We start from the raw sequence: 17,363 nt of genomic DNA on the forward strand, positions 1-17,363 counted from the left end.
CCGCTCGCCGCCGCTGCCCACCGTCGCCGCGGACGGTCGTTAGGCGGCGCGCGCGCACCTGCCCGCCGGAAGTCGGCGCGCCGCGGGCCGGAAGGGAGGCCGGAAGGACGGGCCGCCACTTCCGGCGGCGGGGGCGGGGCTTGCGCGGCTGCCGCGTGCGCGCGTCGGCCGACGCCGGGCCCGGAAGGTTCTCGAACCGGGCGGAGCGCGGCGGGATCTGGGGCCCCCCCGCTCGGCCCTGCGGCTGCAAGGATGGACGGGGCACGGCCGCGACCCGGGAGACGCGGGGACCCCGACCCCCACCCCGACGGCCGGGCGCCCGCGCCGCCCGCGCCCCCGACCCCGGAGCCTGCCTTCCGTGCGCCCGGGGGGCAGCGGCCGCCGCCCCTTGCTGACCTGCCGCCCCACGCGCCCTGGAGCCCGGCCCCTGCCTGCCTGCGCTGCCGCCACCGCAACCTCAGCTCCAGGAGAGGATGGAGGACGGAGGAGGAAGGGGAAGGAAGGGAGGAAGGAGAGAGGGAAGGAAGGAAGAAGGGGGAGGAAGGAAGGAAGGAAGGAAGGAAGGAAGGAAGGAAGGAAGGAAGGAAGGAAGGAAGGAAGGAGAGAGAAGAAGGGAAGGAAGGAAGGAACGGGAAGGAGGGGAGGAAGGAGAAGGAAGGAAGAGGAACGAAGAAGGAAGGAAAGGGAAGGAAGGAGAGGAAGGAAAAAGGATGGGGAAGAAGGAAGAGGAAGGAAGAAAGAAGGAAAAGGAAGGAAGGAGAAGGAAGGAGGGAGAAAGAATGGAGGAAGGGGAAGCAAGGGAGGAAGAAGGAAGGAAGAGGAACGAAGAAGGAAAGAAAGGGAAGGGAGGGGAAGGAAGAAGAAGGAGAAGGAAGGAAGGAGAAGGAAAGGAAGAAAAGAGAAGGAAAGGAAGGAAGGAGAGAGAAGGAAGGGGAAGGAAGGAACAGGAAGCAGGGGAAGCAAGGAAGGAAGGGAAGAAGGGAGGGGAAGGAAGAAGGGAAGGAAGGAGAGGAAGGAAAAAGGACGGGAAGGAAGAAGGAGAAAGGGAAGGAAGATGAAGGAGAAGGAAGGAAGGGGAAAGAAGAAGGGAAGGAAGGAAGGAAAAGGAAGAGGAAGGAAGGGGAAGAAGGAAGGGAAGGAAGAAGGGAAGGAAGGAGAGGAAGGCAAAAGGACGGGAAGGAAGAAGGAGAAAGGGAAGGAAGAGGAAGGAGAAGGAAGGAAGGACAGACGAAGAAGAGAGGAAGGAAAGAAACTGGAAAAGGAACAAGGCCTTTTTCTAGACCAGGATCAGGACGTTCCTGGAGTTTTCTGGCTCTGTCTGCAGATGTTAAATGTTTGGTGAACTGTCCACAGTGTGGTTTATTCCACTGAGTACATTTACATATTTAGAAATTCTTTCTGATTAAATTGTGCCGGAGCGTGCTTTAGTATGATTTGGATTAGCTGGCGTTGTGGTCAAGACCTTGCAGTTCCTTTGAGGACATCAAATCAATACAGATTTTACTGAAAGGTGCTCAGTCACTATGCCTAGGTATGGCACCTGCTGAATCTCCTTTTCATCTTTTTTAAGATTTTATTTATTCATGAAAGACACAGAGGGAGAGGCAGGCCGACGTGGGACTTGATCCCGGGACTCCAGGATCAGGCCCTGGCCCGAAGGCAGATGCTCAACCACTACCCAGGCATCCCTGTTCCAGTTTTTGTTACAACAAATGCGCTGCCGTGACCGTTCTTGTGCCTGTGTTCTGCTGTGCAGGTATAATCATTTCTCGAGGATATGTAATCCTAGGAGTAGCATTCTAGATTGTGGGGTATGTGAATGTTCAACTTTTATGAGATCTAATCAGTTTGGTCTTCAAATGCACTTTAGCATTCCACCATCAGCGTATGAGGTCCTATTACTCCCATCCTCTTCGATACTTGGTTTTATAGATTTTACTTTTTTGTGTTTAAGATTTTTTTACCATTTTATTCATGAGAGACACAGAGGCAGAGACACAGGCAGAGGGAGAAGAAGGCTCCATGCGGGGAGCCCGAGGTGGGACTCGATCCCGGGACCTCAGTATCACACCCTGAGCCGAAGGCAGATGCTCAATCGCTGAGCCACCCAGGCGTCCCGCCTTTTCATTTTTATAAACTAGAAAGCCTGGCCAACACCAAATGGTCCTCTGACTGCCACTGACTTTTGCCATTAAGAATTTGCGTAAGTTCATCGGTCCCTCCTACTTCATCTGCTGTGTAAATTCCTCACGTTTAACTTGACAGTAGGACAAGCGCTGTGGTCAAGGACGTTATATTGGAGATTAGTTCATAAGTATTAGGAATCTAAAGATGGAAAGCCAGTTGCTGGAAATAAGGAAGTAGGTGTCTCATTGATGTTTGCTTTTTTTTTTTTTTTTTTATTCCAATAGGGATGGTGTGACCCTCGTGCCTCAAATCCAATATTTGGAATTCCTGTTAAACTTCCTTTTCATGCAAGTCCAAATTATCCCATTGAAATGAGCTTCTGAATAACCAATATATTAATGTTTTTATTTTTTACATGTGAGATAATAGCTCATATTTTACTAGTTTTTCTAGTAATTTTCTGAAATGAGTGCACAAACTCCATTGGTCTTACTCTGTACATTGGTAGCCAAAGGGTAAGATAATTTAGGGCATTTTAAGATGAATTTGTACTTGGACTATTATTTTTGTTAAAAATTAGGTGCACTGAATTAACTATAGTCTAATACCCGTTCTTTCTTTGCATTGCATTTAAATTTACATTTATTTAGGTTGGGAGTTTTGTAATTTATCGTATCCTGTCTTTAAGTACTTAATTTTAGTTAAATGTATTTATACATTTAAAAATATATTCTCACTTGATTAGGTGCTCTATACCCTTTAGTGAATAAGGTGTCAACTTATGGAAGCATTTAAAAACAAATTACAAATGAGCACAGTTTTCCTGAGCAGTGGTAAGGAGGCTATCATGAAAATACTAACAAGGCGACTCTTGTTCTTCCTAAGAATTAAATTATGACATATATAGCAAATGGTCCAATGTGTGAGTTCCAGCTGTTGCCAAGCAACAGGGACTCTGTTTTGTTTTGTTTTTTTCTGTCCTGGTCCCTTACTGCTCTATACTTTTGGTAGAGGAAAAAAATACTTGTCTTAGAAAAAAAAATACTATATCGACATTTAGAACAGCAAATCAGTAACTTTATGTTAGATGAACCAATCCTCAACCACTGGAGATAGTAAGTTTTATAGTTAAATAGGAGTCCTCAGAAGCACTTAATTCACAGTCATCCAGAAATCAAAAGAGAAAGGCCATGGATATGGGTTCACAGTACGGACCTGGAAAGATAAGTATCTCTGAGAGGTCCATCCTTTCAGGAAAAAAGGCCATTGAGAATATAGGTTACCCCCACTACTGTGATCTCTTAAGGAAAATGAACATGCCTTTTGTGAAAGGAGTTGAGGACAGACACAACTATGGCAGAATCGAAAAGAAATGCAACCCTGCTTTTCTTAAATTTCACCCTTACCCCCCTTCAGTCTTGCCAGACTACCATTTACACTACCCTTATCCCCCACCGTATGGGCAGGATTATCCATTATTTCCACTTCGAGATGACGTGCCCTTGGGCGATTGCTGTTCAGGGTTTTTGAGTCCTGGTGGCGATGCTGATCTAAAGCCTGGCGTTGGCAGAGCCATACCAAGCCTGGTGGATTTCAGTGATGTGAAACCGCAGCATCGAGTTCCCAGGCCAGACACGGGATTTCAAACAACGCTAAAAAGGCAAAACATTTTGTTAGAAGAACTAAAACAGGACAGGAGATGGAATTCCAGGGCAGTACCAGACATTTCCATCAGAGCAAGACTTGGAGGTAAATAAAGTTACATGGGCCTTACAATTTTTAAACAAGGGAGAAGAGCGTGGATATAAGATTAAGTATTTAGCAGGAAATTTAACATAAAGTTGTAAAGAACTGAATAAGGATTCTTATTTTAAAATTCTAGACTGGGCAGCCTGGGTGGCTCAGCAGTTTAGCGCTGCCTTCGGCCCAGGGTATGACGCTGGAGTCCCACATCCGGCTCCCTGAATGGAGCCTGCTTCTCTCCCTCTGCCTGTGTCTCTCTCTGTGTGTCTTTCATGAATAAATAAAAAATCTAAAAAATAAAATTATAAGAATTTTAACTTTTAAATATAAGAATAGCCTTTTGTGAACCTATTTGTAAAAAAAAATGGTTTTTAAAAGTGCATTAATTAGGGTAAGTGACCAACGCAAAGCGATATCAGATAACTTTTTCTAGACATATGGATAACCGAAATTTTCCACAAGGACATACATGTTTAGTTTTGATAGTCATGTAGCATGGCTGCGTATATCTGTCTCCCTTGAAAAAACAAATCTGCTGGTGGTTATAAAAGAGCGAGGTCACAGGAGCTGAAATGAAACGGAAGGTAGTTACAGGTAGATTCCGGGTCTACTGGGAAGCAACCCTTACGTAGCCCTGGACACGGAATTGATGACCTCTTACTGATATTTAACCTTAGGGTTTCTGTGTGAGAACTCCCAGAGAGTGTCACAGGCCTGCTACGGGAAGAGTGAGAAACACTTCCAAAGGAAAGCCACGCGGAGTGCTTTTTTGTATGGAAGTGTGTGTGGCAAGCAGGGAGTGCAAGGAGGTTAACATCTTTGAGCGTGTGGAAGGGAAAGGACCACATGCTGTAGCAAGAGATGCTAAGCTTCATCTAGCACCAGAGGCTACACCCCCCTCCACTGCTCTTGGGCACTGCCCATAGACTAGAGGCCTAGGGGACAGTCTGGAGGAACAGTGATACCACCAGTGTTTGGAGCAGTGAGGATTCGTGGTTCCTGCCACTTTTCCATGGAGAGAGGCCATAGGCTCTCGGGACCTGGCAGGGGGTAAGAAAAAGGGAAAAAGTAATAGACAACAAGAGCCCCTCTTCCCCGCCCCACCCTGCAGACAGCGATTTGGAGAGATGCAAGCATATGATAAGAGTTAGGCTTTTAGTGTGCACTCCAGCTCTGGACTTGGCACGTGGGCTTCAGGAAATTCCTTCGTTTGGAATTTCCATATAAAGAGTGTGGATGAGGTTCACAACCTGTTTTAAGAAATGAGTACTTTATAAGCCACTGGAAATGCCACCTAGTGAATCACAGCATTCCTGAAAGCTACCGTCATTCGCGCTGAACCACTGATGAGTTCAGGGCTGTGTTGCCGACGCAGAACATCTTACTGATTCCCAACCAGTGACTGTTTTTCAACTCTGTGAAGAAAAGAGCTTGAGCTCACTCTTTTGCTAATGTTTCAATGTAAAATAATAGACTATGTCTTTAAAGGAATTGAAGTCGTTTTTCCTAGTACTTCTATTCTGGACAAGCATACTACTTCACGTAAGCAGTCACCCTAGGCTAGTGTAGTGTAACTTCTAAGAACAATATTTTTGGTCTGTAACTTTTTCTAAGATTGGACTCCCAAAACATTATTACAACAAATTAGAGGTTGAAGAAATCATTTATTAAAGCTGACATACAACGAGAATAGGGTCAACAGACTGCACCAACAATTCAGAACCAAGTATAGAACTCACTACCTGGATCACTGCAACAGCACTCAGTAGCCTTGCTGAGCTTTCGTCCTGATTGAAGGCTTCCTTGTACTACGACCCAGGGTTGGCTGCTAATCTTTATGCCTTTATGTATCTATATTTGTAAATTCATGTGCCAATAATGCTTCCTAAGGTCATAGAACTATTTCGTGTAATTCACATAGGAATATGTGAATGCACCAATAAATGTTAGTGATTAGAAAGTCCAGAATTTTCATTTCCTTGGCATTAACAGTACTTCTCATAAAATTATAAGGATTAAGTGAATTAAGACATGTAAAACACCACAAAATTCCTAGAACTTGGTTAAAGCATCCAATTAATACTAGCTGTTAATATTAACTATTACAGTTTCAAAGAGTAATACTGCCAGGCCATGGATTTGGTTTGATATAATTTGTCCTAGGTTTTCAATGATTTTGTACATCTTGGAAATAATCGTTAATTGTAAATAATCAGTATTTTTAAGTTTTTAGCAAACCTAAATCCACATAATTTCAAATACATTCCAGTAAAGAAGAATGTCTTTGTAAAATTAGTTAGATCACACCTCAGTATACTTTTCAGTGGGCTTTCATAAATACCAAAACTATCATATAAACGATTATATTGCCAATTTCTTGCCTTATTCCAACTTTGTATAGACAATTAATCGGGTTCAGCGCTCTTTTGATCCTAGTTGACTTTCTTTCTCATAGACCAATCAAGTACTCTACACTCACCCTGATTGTATTCAAACCTTTCATTGACCTTTTTGCCTCTCCTTAAGCAGATGGCACATCTTCCTTACCACAGAGAAGGTAGAGGTTGCCAGTTATCACATCCTTGATTTTCCTACATTCAGCTTCCTAATATCAATATTTATAACTCTTAGTATATCTTCCTACATTTTTCTTTTTTAGCCACTGTCTCAGCTCAAGCTGCTAAAACAAAATACCATAGACTGGGTGGCTTAAGCAACAGGCATTTATTTCTCACAGTTCTGGAGGCTGGGAAGTCCAAGATCAGGGTACCAGCTAATTTGGTTCCTGGTGAGAGCCTTTTTTTCTGGCTTGCAGAGGGCCTGCTTCTGCTTCCTCACATGGCAGAGAGAGACAGCTCTGGTCTCTCCTCCTCTTTTTATAAGAACAGTAGTCCTATCGTGAGAGCCACACCCTCCAGACCTTATCTAAAAACCTAATTATCTCCCGAAGGCCCAACCTTCCAATTGGGGTTAGACGTTTCAATATTCGAATTTGTGGGGGGTACACAAACCTTCAATCCATAACAGTCAACCATTTTTAAGTGTGTGGTTCATTGGTATTAGGTGCCATCTTCACTATTCATCTCCTTAACACTTTTCATCTTAAAAAACTGAAACTCTGAACCCATTAAATACTAACTCCCTATCTCCTCCCCTACCTCTACCCCCTGGCAATCACTGTTTTACTTTCTATCTCAGAATTTGGCTACTATAGAAACCTTATATAAGTGAAGTCGTAGTAGAGTCATAAAGTCTTCATGACTGGCTTATTCCAGTTAGCATAATGTCCTCATGGACAACAATGTCTATGTTGTTCCAAGTGTCAATTTCTTTTTAAGGCAGAATAATTTTCTATGTATATACCACATTTTGTTTTTTTATCTATCGATGGACCCTTGGGTTGCTTCACCCTTTGGCTATTGTCAATAATATGGCTATAGACATAGGGGTGCAGATACCTCTTTAAGAGCCTGCTTTCAATTCTTTGGGGTATATACCCAAAAGTGGAATTTCTCTATTACATGATAATTCCATGTTTAATGTTTTGAGAAGCCACCATACGGGTTTTCCATAATGGCTATTCCATTTTAAGTTGCCTCTGACAATGCACAAATACAATTCCTTGCGCTGAAGGAATAAAGCTCACTTGGTCATGGAATTTAATACTTTCAATGTGCTGTTAAATTCTGTTTTCTAGTATTTTGAGGATTTTTGCATCAATATTTATCAGCGATGTTGATCTGCAGTCTTCTTGTACTGTCTGTGTCAGATTTTGTAATCAAGGTAATGTAGGCCTCATAGAATGAGTTTGGAAGCATCCCCTTATCTTCAGTATTTTCGAAACAGTTTGAGAGGGATTGGTATTAATTCTTTGTTTTGTAGAATTCACCAGTGAAACCATCTGGTCCTGAACATTTCTTTGTTGATAAGTTTTTGATTATTGATTCTCCTTATTACAGATCTGTTCATATTTTTTGTTTCTTCATAATTTAATCTTAATAGGTTTCATGTTTCTAGGAATTTGTCTATTTCATCTAGGTTATAAAATTTGTCGGTGCACAGTTGTTCATAGTATATTCTTACCCTTTTTATTTCTGTAAAGTTGTTAGTTTGCAACCTCAAGAGTTCTTTGGGTGAAATCCAAAACTGGCTCTCATACACAGAGGGCAGAGGGAGAACAAAGAAAGAGGCAGGCCACTCCAGATGGGTAAGTGGCAGGTTTAATAAGCAAGAGGACTTACATACAAGGCTTGTCTTGGGTGCCTGCAAGACAAATTGATCTCCACAGCTGGCCGCTGGAATCCTAAAAGTTTATATAAAGACCTTGGCAGGCTCTAGACATTTATACCATCCAGATGATCTCAACAACACCTTACTCTGGGCTACATTCTTAGAATAGTTCCTACTGGGGGAGTGGGGGGCAGAAGGTATATTTCAAGGATGGGAGTGGGTGAGAAGCTTCCCATGCCGGAGTCCAGCTTACAGTCACATCTTCTTGATGACTTCCTCCAACAAAAATCAGTTGCCCTGTGTCCTTTCTCATTTGTGATTTTAGCTTATTTATTTATTTATTTATTTTGATAAATTAATTTTTATTGGTGTTCAATTTACCAACATACAGAATAACACCCAGTGCTCATCCCGTCAAGTGCCCCCTCAGTGCCCGTCACCCATTCACCCCCACCCCCCGCCCTCCTCCCCTTCCACCACCCCTAGTTCGTTTCCCAGAGTTAGGAGTCTTTATGTTCTGTCTCCCTTTCTGATATTTCCCACACCTTTCTTCTCCCTTCCCTTATATTCCCTTTCACTATTATTCATATTCCCCAAATGAATGAGAACATACACTGTTTGTCCTTCTCCGACTGACTTACTTCACTCAGCATAATCCCCTCCAGTTCCATCCACGTTGAAGCAAATGGTGGGTATTTGTCGTTTCTAATGGCTGAGTTAAATCTTCTTTTTTTTTCTGAGTCAGTCTAGCTAAAGGTTTGTCAATTTCTTTTTATGTTTCCAAAAAAACAACTTTTGCTTTCATTGATTCTGTTGTTTTTTTTTTCTTTTATTTATCTCTACGCTGATCTTTATTACTTCTTTCTGCTAGATTTAGGTTTAGTTTCTTTTTTTGTATCTCCTTAAGTTACAAATTTAGGTTGTTTACTTGAGATCTTTTTTCATTAATATAAGTATTTATTCCTATAAATTTCCTTTTTAGCTTTACTTTTGTTGAATCCCATAACTTCTGTTGTATTGTGTTTTTGTTTTCAATTGTCTCAAGATAATTTCTAATTTTCCATAGGATTTCTTTGTTTATTTAGGGATGTGATGTTTAATTTTCACATATTGATTTGTAGTTTCATTCCATTTTATCAATTTCTACTTTGATTCCATTGTAATCAGAATATATGCTTTGTATTATTTTCATTTTTTAAAATTTATGAAGACCTATTTTGTGGCCTACAATATAACCTATTCTTTTTAAAATAAAAAGATTTATTTATTTATTCATGAGAGATAGAGGCAGAGACATGAGCAGAAGGAGAAGCACAGGATTCGATCCTGCCAGGATCATGCCCTGAGCCAAAGACAGACATCTCAACCGCTGAGCCAGCCAGGCATCCCATAATCTATCTGTTCCATGTGCACTTGAGAAAAATATGTATTTTGCTTGGGGATCCTGTTGGATAAAGTGTTCTGTATATACTTTTGGGTCAAATTTTTGAGTCCTCTATTTCCTATTTATTTATTTATTTATTAGATTTTATTTATTTGAGAGAGACACAGAGAGTATGAGTGAGAGAGGGAGAAGCAGACTCCATGCTGAACAGGGAGTCATATGCGAGGCTCCATCCCAGGACCCTGAGATCATGACTCAAGCCAAAGGCAGATGATGCTTAACCAACTGAGCCACCCAGGCACCCCAAGTCCTCTCTTTCCTTGATGATCTTTGTCTAGTTGTTCTATCCATTACTGAAAGAGTATTAAAGTCTCCAACTATTATTGTAGAGTTATTTCTCCTTTCAATTCTGTCAATATTTGTGTCATGTATCTTGAAGATCTATGTTTGGTGCATATAGGTAAAATAGAGAACAGAAAAGCAGAAAAAAAAAGTCAACTAAACCTGAAAATACTTCTTTGAAAATAACAAAATTGGCCTACTGTTAGCTATATTGAGAAAGAAAACTCAGAGAAGACTACTAACAATGGTATTTTAGATGTTGAAAAAACATATTCCTAGCCATTAGAGGAGAGAAAACACATGAATGAGAAAATATCAATAGAATAGTCCTTAAACCTTTCTTTTAAGGTTCTGTTTCTTTAAAAGCACCACATTATGGAAATGTTTTATAATATTAGGACCTATGGAAAAATAGTGTTCATGGCAGACCTCTCCAAACTCATACAATTTCATGGGTTACATACAAAACCGACTTACGATGAAAATATCACATTTTCAAACATGTTAAATCTCTATTAAGTGAAGAAATAGTGTAGTGGTTTCCCTGACAAAGGACTTGATACTGGTTTGATGGCCTGAAAGTGGTGAAGTGAGGCTGTACATTGTGAAGTAGACATGCGCGATCGCTGATCCCAAAAGTGGCCCTTGGCAATTCACTGCTTCCTATGTGTGCCTGCTTCCCCTCCTACCTTGAGATGAGGTCTCTTTCCTTCCCACATTGACTCTGCGCTTCAGCTTATAAGATGTTAACAAGTGGAGACTTGTTTTAATACTTGCACATTGGGATTGGGCCTCTTGTGATTCTCCCTCTAAATTCTTAGTCACTATTTTGTGAACAATTCAACATAGGCCCATAGGAAGAAAAAAATAACAAAAAGCAAGGTACTGGTCAGCTGCTCCAGCTGAGCTCCCCAGTAACAGTCAACAACCCACTCTGGCAAGTGGGTGAGATAATTTTGGACATGTAGCACCCCAACTAGCTTCAGAGTCCTGGAGGACAACAAATGGTTGTTTTCAGATCCTAGGCTTCGGAGTGCTTTGTCTTGCAGCAGTAGATACTGAAGGCAACAGAAATGACCTCATCTTATTGAGGTGTGAATGTCATGACCCTGACATTCATAGTTGTAATTCAGTGTCCTGTCCCCTATCTCACTCTGGCTTACAAATCAAATTTTAGATTCTGTTCTACTTTCCTCCTTTTTCAAAGCCGCTGCTTCAATGGCAGCAAATCTGAAGGAACCACTGAGTGCCATCCTGCTGCTGTTGGCATGGTAGTCCTCTGGAGCATTTCCTTCGGCCAGCTGTGTCACAGAATTATCCTTATTCTCAAAACTGAAATAATCATGGGTTTCAGCACTGCCTTTCTCACTGTGCCTTGACCTCTCGCTTATGCCTTGATGTTTTCTATTGCTGCTGTGACGAAGTGCCTTAGACTTAGCAGCCTAGCACAAAACCCATTCATTAGCTCCCAGTTTTGTGAGAAGTCTGAGCAGGGGCAACTGGTTTTCTGTTCAGGACCTCACTGCCCAAACCTGCAGCATCTGGGGAAGATCCACTGTAGGCTTGTTCAGGTTGTGCAGAATCTGGTTTCTGGCACTAGACATGTTAGTTTCCTCGCCCTCAGACAGCCAGGGATGCTCCTCTTCTGGAGGCTGCTCCCTCCCACGCGGCCTCCTCTGTCTTCCGAGCCAACAGCGGTGTGTCGAGGCCTCCCCGGCCTCTAATGTCTCTGACTTCCCCTTTGTCATGGTGAGATCATGTATCATCTTCAGGAAGATGTTCTTATCTCCCCACAGTGTGGCTGAGCTCCTGTTCTTCCTCTGCCCTCCCACAGCACTCAGAGTGCAAGTATTATTACAGTTGCTACAAGACATGGGAACCATCTACTTACGTGACTCTTTTCCATTTGTTCACCTCCGCATCAGGAACCCTCTTCTGCCCTTTGGTGTACACACCTACCTCCATTTATGGCGCAGTAATACTGTTGAAGTCAGTGTGCATGTTTGCTAGTCTCTTAGGACATCTATTGTGAAATGATAAGTTATCTGCATAGTAACCTGATTCCTTTGTGTTGCCACCATCCCCAAAACATCCACATGCTCATCAGATTCGTAGGACCCAACAGGCCTCTTCAAGTAATAACAAATAATTCTGCACTATTATAATTATCCTAACATGTACATTCCAGAGCTATTCAGTTCTCACTGCTAAGAAAAGTTGTTAGATAATCCATTGGAAGTTAACATCAGTTAACATCACACAGTTTAGCTTTCTACTAGGAAGTATTTCTGGTGAAAGAAAAGTGTATCGCATTTTTAACCCAAAGCACATACATTTTTGTTTTCAGGTTGGACAAGCCCACTGAAAGTTCCTCATTTACGACCTCGTCATGAAGCATGCTCAGTAAATCACACATATGCATTTGATGAAGAAGCAACATGTACAGTAAGATGCCCTTGATTATGTTATACAGTATTTGTAATTTTATTGTCTGTATGTGTGATATTTCATGCAAAAAAATAACTACCATTTAATAAATGCTTCTTAGGTGCCAGGCACCACGTGGCCCTTCACAGTGATTGCATATCATGTATGATCTTGTGCTTCCTACAATAGTCAGGGGAGGAGCCATGTGCCCTTTACAGGCAAAGGCATCCGCCTCCAGTAGCGGTGAGTGGTGGCCACTGAATGGCTGACAGCCACCAGCCTGGAGGGCTGCACCTCCCACACTGTCCCCTCAGACTTTGGCTGATGGCTGCCTGACTTCCTTGAGGAAATAGATCTAAAGCTAAGCTGGGTCCCGCTGAGACCACATTGTCACTCACTAGCTTCTTGTCCTGCTTCCACCCTACTCTTCACCTAGAGTGCTCCTACATGTATTACTCTGCAAAAATCCTGTCTCCATCCCCTCTTCTGGACAAGGCAATGTTGCTATCCCCACTTTATTTAACAAGGCTAATCCCCAGTGATGTTAACTAATTGACTTTTAACCACACAGTAAATACGAAACCAAAACTTAAACCTAGGTATCCTTCTGAATTTAAGGACTGTGTTATTAACCATTTTTCTATGTGGATTGTTTAGTTCCTAAAACCGTGATATTTAAAATGACTCAACGACCCCAAGGGATATACAGATAGCTCAAGGTTTTTTCTTTCTTTTAAAAAAAATGACTTTATTGAGATATATTTCATACAGCACAAAAGTCATCCTTTTAAAGTGTTCAGTTTTTTTAAAAGATACAGAATTGAGCAATGTCACCACAATCTAATTCTAGAACATTTTCATCACCCCGAAGAGAAACCCCATACCCATTAGCAGTAAAGATGTGAATACTTTTAAGGAATCAGTTTCCATTTCGGTAAGTCCCATATGTACTCCTTACTAAAATTGATCTGCCTGCTAATTTATCTGCAGTTATGGTGTTAAATTTATTTCTACTTTTCCCACCTCTTCCTTCATGATTGCCCATTCTGATTTTACTGTAGAGAGGATTGGGGCATACCTCCCACAACCATGAGTTGTACTATACAGGACATGACTAAGGAGCAACAAGGGCATTCAAAATACAAGTCATCAGTTCCTCCTTTATCAAGACTTCATGCACCCATGCCAAGGCTTCCTGCTTTTCCTTGTCTATAGATTTTTCTTTCTTTTTTTTTTTTATAGATTTTTCTTAATAAGAAAATCTTGGCCTTAGAAATGCAGGTATTTTGGCCTGTTTTGAGCCATTCTAAACCAAGATAAATGCAGAATTTGGTTGCAAGGGTAAAGAAAATGTGTACTATAATAGTCTCACGTATTCCATCTCCAGACTTCTCAAAGTATTCATTGCTCCTGTAGGTAAATCCTTTGAGAGCTAATCAAAGTAAATGTTATAAGAAATTGAAGGCATTGGTGCCTTTTGTTTTTCATTTAAGCTGCAAATTCATGGCAAGTCTCCATGCTTTATCTAGTTACCATTTTAGAGTTAGAATATTGAAGTAGGTGTGTGTCATGTAAATGCTTATTCACATACTTATTCAAAGTCAAAATAAATTTAGACTTTCTGTTGCAGAAAATAAATCTGGATATTTTACTTCAGTAGTGGAAGCTAACCAGGTAACATGGGGCAATACTTGTAATGGAAAACAACTTAATCAGTATTTCTTTTTCCTTAAAATATCAAAAAGCTAATAGAGAAAAGTGACTAGGTCAATGAAAGGATAGAAACTAAGATTTAAGCCTAGTGTTCAAATTTCTGCATGCCACTTTGGCTATGCAGAAATTTGCCATTTTAGGAGGGGTAACTACAACTTTGAACTGGACCTTGTAGTCTCATAAGTATAAAAGATCAAAAGTTGGAACTGATCTCTGAAAATAATCCACTGCTTCAGGATGAATACATCCACCGCATGCTCATTCCTGGGGTTTCCTGCAGGGTCCCCTCCCATTCCCTGCTGTACATTGGGCGCTAGGGCTCCACACAAGCACCACATACCACAGCAACACAGCTGTCAGTGTTCATCCCAGCACCAACACAAATGGCAGCACAATTTTCAAGAGAGAGCCAAAGCATGAAAGACACAAGAATGGAAAGAAATAGTAAATTCCTGATTTTTTTCCACATTGTTTATGGTAATTCGTTGTTTGGAATCTGGACATCAACAGTCATCTTTTGTCAGCTCTTGTGAAATGTGAGGAAATTCTAGGAAGTTGAGGCGTTTATGATGTTGATGGTGATGAAGGACCTTAATGTGGATGATGCTAAAGTATTAGGACATAAAGGAAGATCTTCTTCAATGTCTTGTCATAGAACCTAAGAAATGTCTAGCATTGGTAGAGAGGTTCCAATTGAAACAAATTCCAAGAATACTGAAGATGAAGCCAAATAGCAAATTTAGTCCCTTCTTTATGAAATAGTACACACAAAACATGTAGAGAACAGAAAGAGTAAAATATTACACCTGCAAGAGAATAGATACGATAAAGATTTCTTTGACAAAATGGTGTTAAGTAATACATTTGAGGATCTGAAAACCAATGTTTCATAAAGAAATTGAAGATACATAAAATATAGAAGTGGCAGCTTATAAAGACTAATCAGGAAAGAGAAAAGATGGTGTATTGGAGAAAAATCCAGGTACCAATGAAAGAGTATACCATGATATCCATGATATACTAAAATGATGATGAACAATAATATGAACCACCAGAAAATGAGAAGGCATAAATTTCAGATACTGCTAGTGAAGATTGGACACAGGTTCAGAAGAATTAGTTGTCTCCCTGATGAAGAACAATAAGGACACACAAATTTCAGAATCTGCCCCTAAAAGAAGAGGACCATTCCTATCCACACATTACCCAGCAACCTTATCAATACGTTACCCACAGAACATGGCTGATTATGACAGGTCTTGCGAATTGCTGAGAAACTCACATTAAAAGATATTTTAAGTGAATTGTTATCAATCCTAATTTAGTATACTTTTTAGAAGTGAAAAATTTAAGTGATTTTGCATTCCCATGTCTCTTCTTTCTGACAATGGATCCACTGGTTTTACTTGCTTGCTTGTTCTGTCTCTAACACTTACTCATGTTTACCAATAGTTCTTATCTATATTTATATGTGATTTTTCAGAGAAGATATAGATATTATACTGATGATGTTGCAGCAGTTGATCTGGCAAAGATTCAATGCTTATTAGGATAAGACATCAAAAATGTTAGATTGATATGGGTGACCTGTACGCTAAAAATAGATTTCTTTTTAATCTGTAGAGGCACTGAAATATTTGTTCATGACTCTTGCTGGTAAGAAGTCATTATATTGGGGAATTTAGTATAGACAAAACTACACATAGTAGAATAAGGCAGCACAACTAACAACTTGACCTAATAGACATATATAAATATATGTTTTCGCAAGGACCATTAATGAAAATCACCACATACTGTACCATAAAACAACCAGAAATTTTTTAAATATTCAATTTTTAAATTTTTTGTCTTATATATGTATTTAACCTTTTATTTTAATTTCATAATGATTAACATATAGTGTTGGTTTCAGGTGTACAATATAGTGATCCATCAATTCTATGCGTTACTCAAATATTTTAAATCATACAAAGTATGTTCTTTGACCACAAGACAATTATGACAGATCAATACACCCCAGAAAATCTTGTATTTGGGAATGTAAAAATATATTTATGGACGAGTCATGGGCCAAAGAAAACTCATAGAGGAAGGAAATAATAAAGATAATATAATAAGGAAATAGAAGACAAACATTTTTTAAAATCACCAATGCCAGGAGTTAGTTTATTGAAAAAAAAATTGATGACTATCTGCCAATGCTGATCAAAAAGAACAAAAAATATAGCAATTAAGGAGCTAAATATAATGGCAGCTGCATAAAACTGTGCTCCCCCACATGGCCTAAAAGCAATGCAGAATAAGACAAATGATAACACACAAAAACCATACCTTCAATACACAGAGAAATATACACCTCAAATTACTGCAAGTTAAAAAAGAAAGAAAACGCAAAATCCTAACAAGTTGTGCTTTAAGCTCTTAACAGAACCTTTTGTTGTTGTTGTTGTTGTTGTTTGTTTTTTGTTTTTGTAAATGAGGAAAACCTTGAAAAATAAAAAATGCATGGTAGAGAGAAGCCAGCCTAGGGTTGATCTAACAAACACTGATGGAAGACAAAGGAGACTTTCCATCTGCAGAGAAGGAATTTAAAAAGCATACATGATTTGAGGTGGCATTGTGAACAGCAATATTATGTAAGAGAAGAAGTTTAAAAGAACGGAGAGTCACCCTTTGGAGGTTGGGTGATGAAAAAAAAAGTGAGGGAAAGAGGAACAGTTAATATTGTGAAAGACAAAAAGAATAAACTGGCAGTCACAGAACCCTCTGGTAACAATCAGCGGCCAGAAGAAAACTTTATTCGAGAAAGTCTGTACTTTGCAATGCTGACAGGAGGGGGCAACATTGAACTAAGAATATCGTGAACCTCAGCAACTTCCACCAAGGGAAGGGAAGAAAACAGGATATACCTCTTCCCAGGAAACTGTAACAAGACAGAAAATGAGAATCAAAATACTTCAACGAGAAGAAGAATCAGAGTCAGAACCAAAATACTTTAATAAGAACACAAAATACCAAATCATCTATAAAACAGAAGAAAACCGTGCTATAATACTCCAAACTGAATTATATGTTTCAAACAAGCATTTGAGGATGTGAAAAGCTGCCTTCCTACAGAAATTCAAAAATTAAATACAAATAAAATTGACCATAAAAAATGAAAGAAATGGAAAACTCATCCAGAAATTAAGAATTACACAGCCAAGAGAAGAGATTCAAATAAAAATTTAAGGAAGGATGGGGCACCTGAGTGGCTCAGTCGGTTAAGCGTTTGACTCTTGATTTCAGCTCAGGTCATGACTCAGGGTCGTGAGACCAAGCAGCGTGTCTGGCTCTGCTCTAAGTGGGGAGTCTGCTGGAGAGCCTTTCTCCATCTCCCTCTGCCTCTTCCCCA

At 40.3% G+C, this 17,363-nt stretch overlaps 1 protein-coding gene across 1 annotated transcript in view; it reads left to right on the forward strand.

The window, feature by feature from the left end:
* Positions 1 to 3,317: 3,317 nt before the first annotated feature.
* SPATA48 (spermatogenesis associated 48) overlaps positions 3,318 to 17,363 on the forward strand; it is a 59,628-nt gene continuing 45,582 nt past the window's right edge. Inside the window, exons 1-3 of the mRNA XM_055300779.1 lie at positions 3,318 to 3,876; positions 12,174 to 12,271; positions 17,321 to 17,334. Coding sequence (XP_055156754.1) covers positions 3,318 to 3,876; positions 12,174 to 12,271; positions 17,321 to 17,334 — 671 coding nt within the window. The remainder of the gene's footprint in view (positions 3,877 to 12,173; positions 12,272 to 17,320; positions 17,335 to 17,363) is intronic.

This window comes from Nyctereutes procyonoides, unplaced genomic scaffold, assembly GCF_905146905.1.
Source record: "Nyctereutes procyonoides isolate TBG_1078 unplaced genomic scaffold, NYPRO_anot_genome, whole genome shotgun sequence".
NCBI classification, from domain to species: domain Eukaryota; kingdom Metazoa; phylum Chordata; class Mammalia; order Carnivora; family Canidae; genus Nyctereutes; species Nyctereutes procyonoides.